The sequence below is a fragment of the Oxyura jamaicensis genome, chromosome 26 (assembly GCF_011077185.1).
Source record: "Oxyura jamaicensis isolate SHBP4307 breed ruddy duck chromosome 26, BPBGC_Ojam_1.0, whole genome shotgun sequence".
NCBI lineage: Eukaryota > Metazoa > Chordata > Aves > Anseriformes > Anatidae > Oxyura > Oxyura jamaicensis.
The window spans coordinates 5,557,052-5,572,073 of NC_048918.1; the positions used below are offsets into that span (position 1 = coordinate 5,557,052).

General features: G+C 39.8%; 2 protein-coding genes and 1 long non-coding RNA gene across 8 annotated transcripts in view; 1 reads left to right on the top strand and 2 right to left on the bottom strand.

The window, feature by feature from the left end:
- The first annotated feature begins 288 nt into the window (after nucleotides 1–288).
- Nucleotides 289–6,259, top strand: DDX20 (DEAD-box helicase 20). Its single transcript, XM_035347399.1, has 11 exons — nucleotides 289–510; nucleotides 614–708; nucleotides 824–992; nucleotides 1,280–1,394; nucleotides 1,476–1,618; nucleotides 1,879–2,017; nucleotides 2,383–2,441; nucleotides 3,142–3,224; nucleotides 3,924–4,029; nucleotides 4,117–4,218; nucleotides 4,935–6,259. Exons 1-11 carry the CDS (start codon nucleotides 318–320, stop codon nucleotides 6,044–6,046), a joined length of 2,316 nt encoding a protein of 771 aa, XP_035203290.1. The 5' UTR covers nucleotides 289–317; the 3' UTR covers nucleotides 6,047–6,259.
- Nucleotides 1,955–6,595, bottom strand: LOC118178687. Its single transcript, XR_004756260.1, has 3 exons — nucleotides 6,583–6,595; nucleotides 4,403–4,413; nucleotides 1,955–2,078 (listed from the first exon to the last, which is right to left on the bottom strand). It is a non-coding gene; the product is annotated as an uncharacterized LOC118178687 (long non-coding RNA).
- A 1,510-nt stretch (nucleotides 6,596–8,105) lies between these two features.
- Nucleotides 8,106–15,022, bottom strand: part of KCND3 (potassium voltage-gated channel subfamily D member 3) — a 120,466-nt gene continuing 113,549 nt past the window's right edge. For 5 of the 6 annotated variants that reach the window (XM_035347401.1, XM_035347404.1, XM_035347400.1 and 2 more), the window contains one exon: nucleotides 8,106–14,421. In XM_035347401.1, the coding sequence (XP_035203292.1) occupies nucleotides 14,217–14,421 (205 nt within the window). In that variant the 3' untranslated portion in view covers nucleotides 8,106–14,216. The remainder of the gene's footprint in view (nucleotides 14,422–15,022) is intronic. The other variant, XM_035347405.1, reaches the window with a different exon arrangement.

Consider the following 15,022-nt stretch of genomic DNA (forward strand, 5'->3'; position numbering starts at 1 on the left):
ACTTCTGGGATTCACCAGCTGACAATAACAGGCACCGCCAGCTTCCACACTTCGAAGACGCGAGCTCCACCGGCTGTTTTTTTACGAGGTTAATATAATTTCGTCAAGGTAACGCACGCAAACGACAGGACAAGCCCGAACCAAGCCCACGGGGGCCCTGAGCGCCGGGCTCAGCCTCTCAGGGCCGGGCTGGGCGCGGCGTGGAGCGGGCGGTGCCGTCAGCCCCCGGGCGCCCCCTGGCGGCGGGGCCCCGGCGGCCATGGGCCGAGGGCGCCTCTCGCGAGAGGCCGCGCGGCCGCCCCCTCCTCGCTCCCAAGATGGCGGCGCCCGGGGAGGCGGCCGGCGGCCGGGAGCGGTTCCGCACGCGGGATGTGGCGGTGCCCGGCGGCCCGGCCGACTTCGGGTCGCTGCTGCTGTCGGCGCCGGTGCTGGCGGGGCTGGAGGCGGCTGGGTTCCACAGGCCTTCCCCGGTGCAGCTGAAGGCCATTCCGCTGGGGCGCTGCGGGCTGGGTGAGCGGCGGGCTGGGCGCGGGGCGCGGGGGAGGCCGCGGGGCCGGGAGCGGGGCTGGAGGCCGCCGCCCGCGCCCCTGACTCGTGTGGCGGCTCCTTGCAGATCTCATCGTGCAGGCCAAGTCCGGCACCGGCAAAACCTGCGTCTTCTCCACCATCGCCCTGGATGCGCTGATGCTGGAGAGCCCGGTAACGCAGGTGAGCGCCGGGCCCTGTTGTGAGGTGGTTTACTTTGGTCTGTGGGAGGGAATTAAAAGTCTTAAGCTTCTGAATCGTTTTGTGGCATTTGGATGTAATTCTCTGTCACTTACAGGCTCTTATTTTGGCTCCTACACGAGAGATTGCTGTGCAGATCCATGCGGTAATCACAACTATTGGAATAAAAATGGAAGGTTTGGAATGCCATGTCTTCATTGGAGGGACGCCTTTGAGCCAGGACAAAGTCAGACTAAAGAAGTGCCATATCGCAGTTGGCTCTCCGGGTGAGGATACGCTATGTTGTACTTAATTGGATACTACGTGGTACTTCACAGTACAAAAAAATGTTATGTTTGAAGTCTGGTTTCCTTTTTTTAATAATAGAGGAGAGTCACAAAGGGCAGTGAAAAAAATGTTTAGACCAAGATAGCATTTTTATCTAGAGATTGTACTAAATATGCCTTTTTTGAAGGCTTATTAAAGTGAATTTAAAAAATTAAGTACTGTGAAACTTATCTTTAGAACCTTTGAGTTAATACTTATGAAGCTCAGTTTGTTTCTTCATACATAGGTCGAATAAAACAGCTCATAGAGTTGGACTACTTGAATACAGCTAGTATCCGTCTCTTCATTCTTGATGAAGCAGACAAGCTTCTAGAAGAAGGCAGCTTTCAGGAGCAAATCAAGTAAGAAAACCACATACCCTATGCATTTATTTGCAGATTAGATGCATGTTTTTTAGTCGTTCCCATTTCTTTCTCTCATAGTTGGATTTACTCTTCACTGCCAGACAATAAACAGATGCTTGCTGTTTCAGCTACTTACCCTGAATCATTAGCTAATGCTTTGACCAGGTATATGAGAGAACCAACGTTTGTGAGGTTGAATCCTACTGATCCAAGTCTCATAGGTGAGCAATTTTTATTGATAATCTTATCAATAGATTTAGAAGAGTATGTTAAAACCAAAACATGCATCTTAAAAAATTTTATATTCTTTATGTGTTTAATCTGTTTAAGGAAAACCTGTAAGGTATATTCTTATTTGTCAACTGTGTTTACGTTTAAAAGTCTTTGTTTTAACTGCAGTGATGTGGTGATAACAGCACAGTGCTTTGCATGTTTTTTTATGGAAGCTTTCATCTGATGGTCTCCTTGATTTCATGCTCAGGGTTGAAGCAGTATTATAAGATCGTGAATTCCCATCCACTTCCGCATAAAACATTTGAGGAAAAAACCCAGCACCTACAGGAGTTGTTCAGCAAGATTCCATTTAATCAAGCATTGGTCTTCTCAAATTTGCATAGCAGGTAATAAATCTGAAACAAAATCTGTTAAAAACATGTTCAAAAGCAATGGTTATAATACCCACTTAAAATACACCTAAACTTCAATAGCTTTTTAAAAAGGTTTCAAAGCAGTACGCACATTTCAGAAACGCAGATCAGAAATATTGAAAATAAAGCTTTAATACAGAAGTACCTTGTACATTAGAGTACAGTGGGACCTAATATCCTATTTCTTTTGACCATCTGTTAGGTGACTGTCTGTAAGATGATGGTGAGAATTTTGGAATGGAATCTTGGCTATTAAGAGTAGTCTGTTGTTGAGAAATGTGCATGGGCTGTTAGATACGTAGTTTTATTTACTGTTTTCGTTCTGTGTGTTGTATCAGGGCTCAACATCTAGCTGAAATACTGACGTCCAGAGGCTTTCCCGCTGAGTGCATTTCAGGTAAGCCCATTCAAAACTTTCTGTTGGTTGAAGTTGTGCACATCTGTGGCCTACAATAGGAAAATTCATCCTAAAAGCTTGGTTTGTATGGCTTCTGTTTGAATAGCTAAGAATAGCATTTGAATCTTCATAGGTCTTTAAGACCTACATATTAATTAAATTTTTACATTGATCAACTTTACAGTCTTCTAATTTGTCTGAGAAACACTTTATGATATTTAGACAAGTGCACTGTTTTATTGTTAAAGGGAAAGCTTACTTAAATTTGTAGCTTGAAGCAGTGTTTTTTGGGAATGCAGATGTTGAATTTACATCTCTATTTCTAGGTTTGCTGTAAAAAGCAGATAGCTTTAAATATTTATTAGAAATTTTCCTTTAAATTTTTACTTCAGCAGTTTTTCATGGCATGTGGGGTGGTAAAGTAAAATTTGTCTAAAGTCAATGTTATTCAAATGGGTTAAGTATCTATGTAATCAGTTTCTTTCTCAAATGAGCAAAAGGAAATACATTGCCAAAAATAATTCTTACTCTCAAGCTTGTTTTGCTTGTTTACTGTGTACTCATTTAGAACTGATGTTTGAAGAAGTTTCTCTCACCTTATTTCTTATATCAGTTACACTTTACCTTTGTGTCTTCCAGAATTTTAGTGGCATTGAAACTGAAGAACATGAGCTATTTATTCTAACTTTTGTTTCTCTAGGCAGTATGAATCAAAATCAACGACTTGATGCTATGGCTAAATTAAAGCAATTCCATTGTAGAGTTCTGATTTCCACAGACTTGGTGAGTTAGTATTTCACAGCATGTGTGAGTATTGCAAATAAAGCTGTCTGAGGCAGATTCATCTTGATGTTGAGTAGAACATACACATACTGATAAAATGGGTGACTTGAGTGCTGTTTGACTTTACACTGTGAAACTTCGAAATTGTCTCCTACTGTTCATCCATTTCAAATATCATTTTTAATTTGGCTGTTGGTAGAAGTTTGTAGAGATTTCAGAGGAGTAAAGGTGTTAACTCTGGGTAGGAGCTATGGGAAGAAGTTTTTATTTAGCACAGTATACTCACAATTGTAATATCCCAAACAACTTCAGATCGAGCAGTGGTTATCTTTGAAGCACTCAGCTTTTTCTTTTGGGTGGTTAATGTATTTCTTCTGTTGTTTGCTTGAAGTTCTGTCATGACAAAAATATCTGCATGCTCTCAGGTTGACTTTTTTAATGCTGGGAAGAAATATGCTTGTTTGTGTTAGCTGTGCAGAAGGAATAAATTACCTCTAGTTATCATTGACCCAGTGCAACGTGCCTGTTCTATGTGTATTACTGTAAACTCACTGGAAATTCATAGATGCCTTATGGTGCGTTTTAACAACTACAAGTTACTACATGAACAGTTACTCCCAAATGTGTTGTATTTCTTTAAATTTCTTCTCAGCATATTCAGTTATTTTTTCCCCTTGTTTCCTTTTTTGTTGTCTCAAGACGTCTCGTGGAATTGATGCTGAGAAAGTGAATCTGGTTATCAATCTGGATGTACCTGTAGATTGGGAAACATACATGCATCGCATTGGCAGAGCTGGGCGCTTTGGTAAAAGCACAGTTGTGGATTTGCTTGAGGTTGCACCAGGTTACATGGGTCTGGTTAGGTAATTATACTTTCTGTTGTGTATCACAGGAACTTTAGGCTTGTCTGTGACCTACTGCTGCCGTGGAGAGGAAGAAAACATGATGATGAAAATTGCTCAGATATGTAACCTTCGGCTTCTGCCTTTACCAGGTATGCTCTCTCCTGTGAATGCAGCTGTGTGTATATATATATATATATTTTGGTTTTTTGTTTTTTTGCTGCTCATTCAATGCTTCAGACACCTACAGTGAACTGACATGCATCTTCTCTGCTAAAGTGGCATTATTTTTGGTTCAGTTAGACTTCTCCAGTGCTTATCCCCAGTGCTTATGACCTCTTGTGTAACTACTGCAGTTGTGGGAAGAAATAGGAAATGAACATAGTGCATGACTATAGATAGGGACAGGAACTCAGAATCCAGCTGTTGCTTAAGCAAGTGCATAGTTACTTGAATTCCCAGAAATTCAGCGTTAAGCCTTTCTCAGGCTGTAAGAGGAAGCTGAATGAAACAATAATTGAAATGAGATGATCTGCTGCCATGCTTTACCAGAAGCTGTTCTGCCAAAAATATAGCACTTAACCTTCTTACATAACTACTAGTTTTTTACCTGATTAAATAAGATGTGAAATACAGATGATGAGTAATGCAATGCTTGTTGTATTAATCAACTTCTTGATGCCTTCCATGAAGACAATGTTCTGGTTATTTGAGCTCTTTCAAGAAGTGAAGAGGTTGGTTTGCATCCTTATAATGTCTTAACATCTCATCTGTGCTTTTACTTCAGTAGCTTTCCTTCAGTACTCATTTGAATTCCAGAAGGAAGGATGCACTTAATTGAGTGCCTGCTTGTTTCCCTTTCGTACAGAGCCAATACCTCCTGGAATGATGGATCAGTTTGAAGACTGTGAGGTTGAAGTCAAACCTGTTGTATATACAGGTGCTTCTGTGAATTCTGACATTGTACCTCTCAAATCAGAGGAACCGGTACTTCAGTCTGTTCAAAATAGTTTTGTGGAGGTACGTCAGCCTCATTCTGATCTTCCCGGTGAAAATTCTGTAGAGAGGCCAAAAAAGGCTCAGAAGCAAAAGCTGGTGAAAAAGTGCACAAATTCCGCAAACGTGGAAAAAGGTAGCAGAAACTCCAAAACTTCCAGTTGCAATACAGAACAGAAGAATCGAGTAGAAACTGTCTCCAGAATAGGTGTGCAAAGTAGTAACGTGGAGGCTCCAGATGAGGAAGCGTTGAAAAAAAATCTTCCTAGAATTCCCTGCTTGTCATCTTTCAAAAACCAGCAGAACAATCCCTGGAACTTCTCAGAGTTTGTTGAGGACTATGAATACTTCATTAAAGAAGGGTTGGAGAGAGATGTTGAAATTTTAAGAAGCTATTCAGGCCCAGGGGAACAATGTGAACTACCCAGTAATGGTGATGTGGAGTGGAAAGAGATGGAACATAACACAGAAACAGTAGCAAACGGTGTGTCTGGTGACAGCGATGGTTCGTACAGTTCAAGGGCTTCCTCCAGTAGTAGTGAAAATAACTCATGTTTTGAAGCATTTTCAGATACTCAGAAGAATGCTGTTCCTACCACGCATCAGGGTCTTACAGGCTTCTGTCCTACACCAGAGAAGTCTAAGGAGCTATCACAAGTCCTGAAGCAAAATAAAGCGAAAAAGAAAATTCTGAAACAAAATTCTAAACAAAAGAGAAACCATTACAATCAGTGCCCTAGTCCTTCCACAAGAAAAACTGAAGATGACTGCTCATGTGGTTCTTGCGATGATGCTGGTCCTGGGTTTCTGCAGGAGGCTTGGAGTTACAAAAACTACTGGAAATCTTATTATCAAGCATGGCAAAACTACTATGCTGCAGTGTCTCACATGCACTACAGGAAAAGTTACAGACAGTTTAACTGGATGAATGCTTATCATGCCAACTCAATCTACCTTCAGGAACTGCTGAAAAGTGGTGATTAATGCTTCTGCTGTTAAGGATGGGCTGGTTGGTACTGCAAATGGAAAATATCTGTGAAAACGTAATTGTCTGTCTACAAGTACATTGTTAGACGTAAACAGATTGAAGAACATACTGTCTTTTTCATATGCGAGCTGTGTCTAGGTAAATGTTTTACATGCATTCCAGTGGTGATGTTACAAGTTGTTAATAAAAGAAAATGAAAGACAGCTGGATGTTCAGTTGCAATCTTTCAAATGCTAAGTAAATAAAAGACAAAAGTCAGTTGGTTCCATGTAAGAAAACTCAGCAAGGAGAAAATGCAAACCAACCCAGTTTTCTCAGCCTGATTTCCTTCCTTGTAACTTTGGGGTGAGGATGAATTCATAATGAGACTACAAAAGTTGTTTGTAGTCAGAGATCATTCCCCCTTTTCTGTAATTCTTTTATTAAACATCAGGCACTGATTTTATACCAGTTACTAGTTACAGACTAAAACCTGCATCTCAACGCTTGTATTGCTAATTTTAGTCCAGTTAATTAACACTGTATAAATAACATTTCTATAGAACAGGCAAGCTGTGCAGTAGGGGATGGTTTAATTATGTACAAAATGCAGCTATTATAATTGGTCTGTCCCTCAGGGTGCAACAATATCAGACTTGCCACACTTAAAGGAAAGCTTTAATTAGAAATGAAATTACCTGTTAGTACTAACACTAATTGGTATTTCTTGTGTTGGTTGCACTGCCTCATACGCTGCTGTCCTGAAGCAGGCAGGACAAGATGGAAGTAGCGGCTGGTTTAGGCTATTGATGCTAGGCTGACTCTTCACGCTAATTTTGAAACTTCATCCTCCAGCTTTAGTGTGTTTGGGAACAGAGACAGAATTCTGTTGCTAGTATCTTTGATTTCTCAAAGTTCACCAGAGCACATCTAGTCTGTTGCTTTCTTTTTTTTTTCTTGATCAGGGTAAGGTTGGATTACCTTTAGTGAAGCACGGCTTCCTATCTACTACGAACTGTACTTCCAAGGAGAACTTCAATTTGGAGAGATGGATGTCTTCAAGGATACTCAGTTGCTCACTTATGGCAATTTTCAAATCAATTTTGAGAAATATAATACACTTTAACTCAGCTTATATTAATAAATTGTTTGTTGTTGGGTTTCTTAATGTTGCAATATTCTTGTGGAAACCCTGTGGTGTCCCTGGCAGCACTTGTGCAGTTTCTTGTGCAGTTGTGGGTCTAAACTTTATGCCATGCAGTTCGGACTCTTTGATGTGAAGAAGAACTTTAGGATTCTTGTAGTTTGAGTGGTGTAGAAAATTAGCACAGGATTAGTTGAGTGTTGTCCTGCATTGGGCTATTCTTGGTGGTTTCGTTTTTTCTCCTTTTCAGCTGGGGAAATGGTGTCCCCTAGTGGGTGTCATGCTTCACTGCAAGAAATAAAAATTGTTCAGCCTTCACTGGGTGTTAGATCTCACCTTTCAATTTGTTCAAATAATTTTGAAAAATTACTGATTCTACGTGACACTTTCTGTTATAGTTAAGATGAGATCAGCTCTACTTGTTGAAGTGGAAACTGCAGTTGAAACAATCGGACCCTATCTGTGATACAGAATGCAAGCCTATGGCCTAACAGGAACTTCTAAGGCCAGGCTGCCTTTTAGAAGAAAGTCATAATACGTGCTCTTTAAATTAAATAAGCATTATTTTAGGAATATTTTTCTTCCTGTTCTTCTCTTCCCCTGCATTACTCCACTGTGTCACAACAAATTACCACAGGGAGAGGGCTCTTCTACTTTACATCTGCGTAATTTTAAGATTCTGTTCTGGTTTCCAGGATGAAGTTTGCTGCAGCTCCTAACACGGAAAAGGAGGTTGCTGTAAAAGTTGCACTTAGATATCTGCTTTAATGCTCTTCTACAGCATCTATGTTATCTTGCTGTTCTTGTCAATTATTGCTGAATTAAGTGTTTTAGTATTTAAATGCAGCTCAAGTTGCTTAGGCTATTACCCAATGTTCTCTAAAAGAACCTCCCAAAATCTTTTTTAGAAGAAATCTACAGCATTGTCTTGGTATTTGTGGCACATACTCTGTTTAATCCAGATTGGATACATCAGGTACAGCAGTGGCACAAGACTCAATACTGTAAATGATATACAAGTTTCAACATATGCACTACAATTCCAAAAGAAGACAACAAGAAACTTGGTTCTTCTAGAAAGTTGTTCTCAAATGAAGCTACCTGCAGCTGTATACAGTACATTTTGTATCTGTCCTCTGATGGTTGTAAGCAAAGCCCATTTATAGTACGAAAATAGAAAATAAGGTTGAGAGCTTCTCATAACATAAAACTCCTAAAGAAAACACCATTGGAATGCCTTACTAATTTATCAAAAATATACCATCACACGCATTTTGAAAGATACTTCATTGGTCCGTGGAGCCTGTGGGAGCTCCCAGTCATAGTTGCCACAACTGAGAAGAACATTCGGTATGGTTATTACCTTCTCACCCACACAGCTGTGTGACTTCCTGTGACTAGTACTAGTTTAAATCAAAACAAAAACACGTGCACACATATACACACGAAAGTAACAGACTATTGACTGAGATCAAAACTCAGGAAGGAATTTTCACAAGCTCTTTGTCACCTGGTCTGTTGAATGATCCACCTGTAGTTTTTCTGGCACAGTTTTTGTGTTCTGAATGGAAGTAGCAGTACTATTCTGGTACACTTTCTCTATGGTATTTTTGTCAGTGTTAATGAACTGAGCTTCACTTTCTTAAAAAAGGAGTTACTAATTGCTATACAACTTGTATAATTGGCATAGAGAGGTGAAATGACTTCTTCGAGGTCACTTAGTGATTCATCAAGACAATTAGGAGTAGAACGTAGGTTCCTGATACTACCTCTAATCAATGTGCACGCTGCATTGTGTTTGCTTTTAAAGTTTTAGAAGAATAAAACCATTACAAAGGGTGTTTATGGCATCCAGAAATGTGAAGCCTAAAAGCTTGAGTTCTGAAATTGCATATCTAGTGCAGTTGCTTAAAGTGTTGGAGAAGTGTTTTTTTTTTTTTTTTTTTCAATCAAGGTGTATTTTATTGGTAAGTTACGTGGAAAATGGGTATTATTTGCCTAATTTTAAAAGCACAACAAAGTCTTCAGTTCAAAGCTGCTGCTGTTTGTAAGCCACCCACGAATGCTGACTTTGTAGCTCTGATATCTGATGATAAGATACTAAAACAGGATCCAAGGGATGTTGCTACCCACAAATTAAATGTGATTTTTAATATACTGAATCTGTTTTATAATACATGTAAGATACAACGTTTGCAACCTGTTTACTTAAAAAAAAAAAAAAAAGGTAAAAAGCAAAATATTTCAAGAAACTTTGCTTCCTCTAGCTGGTATTTGAATTTCATGCACACCCTTAAGCTGTCTTAGCTAGAACGATGGTTTGCAGTACAAGTATATTATTGACTGTTTCAGGTTAGGCAAACGGCATTGATTCAAATTTAGTATTTCTGGAAAATATAAAGAAGAATGTATTTTTGTAATGTTTCCTTTTGAATTATACATTAATTTTATTCCACACTAAAGCTACGTGTGTTACTTGGTTTACCTTTTCCCCATTTTTTTTTTACAATGATAATTTCATGCAAAAAAGGCAGCTTTCTTTCCATGTGGAAAGAAGAAAAATTTGGCAAGATGTGAAAGTATAATGGCAACAAGGGAAGGGAAAATAAGGTAAGAATTATGGCTGAACAGCAGGGGAAAAATCCTTGACATTGAGATCTATTAGTCTGGAATAAGCTCTCCAGGGAAGCAGTGGGAGTCCTTTCTGTGGAGAATTTTAAATGTAATCTAGAGAAAGCAGTGTGATATATTACAGTGAAGGATCTTGTGCTAGCGGGGCATGGATTACATTTCTATTCTTATTTATGTACCAAGATGTGTTGTCAGTAGCCTCTTCTTTATGGCTATACCTAAGACATTTAAGGAAAAGAAAAGTAAAAGTTGGATTTTTGAAAGAGTAGATGAAAGTTTAAGCCTGGATGGGAAAGGTATTTCTCATCGTTCTTTGCCAATTGGGTGTTTCCTTCTATTAGCAATGCAATGCCAGGTGAGAAGAGAGTGAATCGATAGCATAGGCTGAAAATCTGTGGAAATATTTTTCCCTCAAAAAAGAGTTTTGAAAAGAAGCAAAATGCTTAGATAAAGGTGTTGCTTCTTTAATATTTTTAGTATTGCTTTATGAAAGACTGGGAAAAAAACGCCTTCCACATGCTTTCTGTACCAACAATCTCTTTATATCTTTTTTTCACAAAGAAGGAAAAGCTATCAAAACTTGCAAGGAATTAGAGGGAAAGGGAAGGTTTTTTGGAAGTGAATTGCTGAGATACTACTGATGTTTTGCTGAGCAATCCCACTGATCAGGGTGTTTTGTACCCCCTGCCTTCCAGAAAGGTGTCAGGACTAGAAGCAGCCTGGGTTTCTGGATACTTCTGGAGGCAGCCCATGCCTGAAGAATTCCCTTTCTACTTGCATCAGGAATGACGAGGACTGCAGGGTACGTGCTGGTTTCTATATCCGTGGCAATGTCTGTGTTTGGCCCTGGGCATGCTCGGTTCTGGGAAAGGGGACAGGGAGACTGGTAAGGCAGGGCAGTACTGGGAACCACTGAAAAGAATGGCCCAAGGCATTTGGTTAAAGTTCTGGTCTAAGAATTCTCAGGACTGACTTGTCTTTATCTCAGAAATGGTTTGTAGGTTGCTATAAAGGTTATGAAGAGCCTTGCAGTTCAGTAAAGGTAATTGCTTTCCGTTATTGTAGGAAAAAGTGGCAGCAGTGCTGTTCCTACACTCTTGTGTGCAAATGTTTTTCCTTCTTCCATGCATCTCATTTGAAGGATGTTTTGTTCTGCCCTACCAACCACTGATATGATGGCGATAGATTCTTGTCTTTGCTGTTTCAGTGAATGCACAGTGCTCCCATAATGAGGATGTAGCTGTGTTGGGCAATCCATGAGAGGTTTTGTACAAGCATATTTCAAGTGCTTTTGGAAACATTACTCACTCTACTTCAAATCAGCATATAAAAGGAGCTAATGCCTCCATTAAAAATATTTTTAGTCCTGTTCCTCTAGGCTCAGACTTAATTTTGTCTGTCTTTATCCTCTGAAAGTCTGTGCTGAAGTACTGACTGCATGGGGCTGCACATGCTAAGTTAATGGTAGAAGAGGCAAGCCGAATATTTTTGAGCAAGGATAACACTGATTCCTCCTCCACGGAAAAGAACAAAGATGAGGTCTGCCTTAATATGGGACCAGGCAGCCATCCAGAAACCCCAAGGACTGGCTTTCCTCCTTGCTTATATTTTTGCTACTTAAAAATGTAGTGTTTTTTTTTTTTTTTTCAGAAAGCATTTTGATCGGTAACAATGAAATGTGCCAAACATGCTTTAGAAAGGGGTTGCTATGATTGCTATTTACAGATAAAGAAATGGATGCAGAGAGATGAAGTGGCTTGTTTACCACTCCACAGTAAATCAAGAGAAAGAAAGGCAGCACTGAGAGTCCATGTTGAGTCCCTGGCTCTTTATGATTGTTTACTTCTGTGCATTGGAAGGAACACTGTACCCTATCAGCATGGTAGCATTTAACCCTCATTCTGTGCCAGTGTAAATGAGGTTGCAAGGTGGAAAGTGGTGGAGAGCAAGGTCTCTGATCTACAAGGCTGAGGGTGTTCAGATGGGGAGCAGATATGATGACATAATGAAATTAAATAAAGCGAAAGAAGATTAAATTAAAACATCGGGAAAAACTCAGTAATGGTAAGATTAACTGCAGTATAACCTCCTACAGGAAGCAGCAAAGGCAGAGCATTTTAATCATTTAAAACAGGACTAAACATAGTTTTCGGTAACATATTACAGCACTGGAATAAATGACTATAAGCTGGTGCAGCTACTGAAGGCTTAGCTGTAGTCCTAATAGTCCTAGAATGTTGTAGGTTTCTAAGGAGGGTAGTTAATGCGTGAGCCATCTGAGTCCACTGTATAGACTAATAGATTAGGAGTGCTAACAAAGCAGATTGCTAGCTCGTATGTTTAAGTCAGCATGTAGGTCTATTTATCTATCTATACATGTACGTGTCTGTGTATTTATTTATACGTGTATGTGTGTATATGTGTCTATAAATATTACATCAGGATAGATTATGACAGATGTTAAAAAACAAAACAAAACATCCCTTTGCTGAATCAGCCTCAAACATGCTTTGAGTAGTTATCTGTAGTGTTGGTAAAATCACTTTTCAGAAACAAGATACTTGAAATCTATTCTATTGCAAGCTGTTGGGGGCTAGGTTTGTTGCCATTTATGGGTGTGTATAGGGCCTTGAAGGGGCATTTGTGCATAACCACAAGAATTATGCAGACAGTGTATGACAAGTGGAAGGCTCAGGAAGTGAGAGGTGGGTAACAGTTTCTCCCTCTGCCCTTCATGGATCACACCTGTTATGAAAAGGGGATTGAGAAGGGCAGAATGGAAGAAAAAAGTTGTTATTCTTAGAGGGAAAAATCAGTTATGTTTTGGAACTATGTATTTCCTTACCATAACTCATTCCTAGGAAGATATTTGAAAGAGGGGGCTAGGAGTGACCACACCTTAGTATTAGCTTCCTGGCAGTACCACAGTGTTACAGTTTTTGGTTGATTAGAAGTACACGAATTTTCTCAAACTAACTATAAAACTGCAAAAAGAAAAGGCTGTCTATACCACAATTTATTAATTGCTTTCCAAAATCCAGTACTGCTCCCCCTTCTCAAGTGGATGCATGCTGTGTATCCTGTGCTGGGACCGGATAACTAAAATTGCTGACCTAGTCTACCCCCAAAATCAGTGCAACCCAGAAGCCATTGATGAGACAACTGGAGCCCCAAGACTGTGAAAAAGCCAAATACCTCTCTGTCCATGCAAGATATTTGGCTGTGGGGTTAATTATCATCAAGTATAGATCCAGACATTATTTGGCTACTATTTACAATGGGTTGTATGTTCAGTGCTAGCAAAGAAATTCATATAGAGAAAACAAAACTAAAAAATCATGGGCATACATTACAAGAAACCTCTGTCAGACTTACGAACACTTGATGCAGTTGAGTTCAGTGCTTTCTCATTCTTTGCCATTTGTGTGTACAGTATTAAAAAAGAATCCTACCTTTTTTTTTTTTTTTTTTTTTTTCCTTTTTAAAAATACAGAACTGGTAGTCTAGTCACACTCTTACAAGTAAGTGATAACAAAAATAGAAAGCGGATACCCATGTGGGACTAAAACTCTATTGAAGCCTGTCTCTTTTTTCCACAAATATGTTTTCACAGACAATAATTAGCAGACATACACACTGTTTGCAATTGCACTGTATTGACTTAAAAGGCGGATACAAAAGTGTCTAAATAAAGAATGCCATCCAGGGTGAAATAGTTGTGTGTGTGTGTGCATGTGTGCACATGTATGTGCTGACACATGCTTGTATTTTCCTACTGTGCACTGAATCATGAAAACATGCTCTGCTCTTTGAAATGCAGTGTTGCTCTGTGCAGTGTTGCTGCACACTCGCACGCACACACAGAGGAATGGAAATAGGTTTCTGTGACAGGTGGCTTCTTTGTCTAAATCTTTTCCTATAAAAGAAAAAAAAATGTGGAATTTTGGTTGGTTTAAAGGTTCTGCTCCATGAAGAAAAAAAATTCACAAAATCCATTGTTTTTCACCTTTTTCAGTCATTTCCTCATGAATAAATATTATCCATTAAAAACCTTTAAAAAGGTGCTGCGATACACAGTGTTATATTTCTGTTTTCTTTATTGACTCTCTTGTTGCCATGATGATTCTTTCCCTTCAGCCTTCACAGGTAATTTCTGCCCTGTACCACGGCACAACGTACTCTCCATGCAGATTTTACTTTTAACAAAACTCATAGTCCCTTTCCTACTCCTTCCTCAGTCCACAGCATGAATGCAAGTCTGAAGAAAGCTGCCTCGTTAGGTCTCCATTGCTAATTCAATGACAAAATGTCAGGTTCGTCCATCCAGGCACAATTTGCAGCAAGAAGGGAACATGGAGGTGTGGAGGGAGAGGGGCACTGGTCTTCCAGCCTCCTTCTGTGCATGAGACATCTTACAAGGCAGAGACCTTGACTATGTTGCTTGTGGTGGTTGTAGAAATGTTCGTGGAGTGGCCCGGGCTGCTGGGTGGAGGTCTGCTCTCACCTTCTGGCGTGAGCGCCGGCGGTGTGGGGATGCTGATGATGGCTGTCGTTATCTGGGCAGCTTTGCAGTTCGGTCGTAGCCCATCATCTGATTTCATGTTGAGACTGGAACGACTGGAAAACAGAGTTAGTGGTTTGGCTTTTTTTAAAACCAGACAGTAGAAAGGATAGGAAGGGTGTTTGTTCTTAAGCAATGTCTTACTTCTCTGAACTAAAGGCACCGAAATACTCAGAAGAATCCACTTAAATGCTTCCCCCAGTTCCTGCAAGGCATCGTTCATTTCTACCCAGTTTATACTGTGGTTTTTAAATATTCCTCCTGGTTAGGCTATAGCTTTTCACAGGGCAAATTGTTCTGCATTTCCACTTCATTCCTGCATAATTCTAGTATAATTAAGTGGGTATCTAAATACACCACACTGTGTACTCCGTCTTTTCAGAGCACAGGTAGTTCTTTCTGAGAAAGAGATGTTGTTTTCCTTGCATTTTGAATTCCTTTTCAAATTCACTGTCCCTTGATCTTTTCTATTTTTTTCATCTCTGCAGTAGTTTCAAGGATCTGGCAGTTGGGAGCATTCTTATTAGATCTGCATCAATTGCATCCTATAATTAATTACAGAGTGAAAATGATAGGTTGATTTCTGTGCATCTGCACAGCTACAGGAGTCTGCTATTACCAGCCCAACATGTTCATTTTAAACACAAGGCCTGTCCT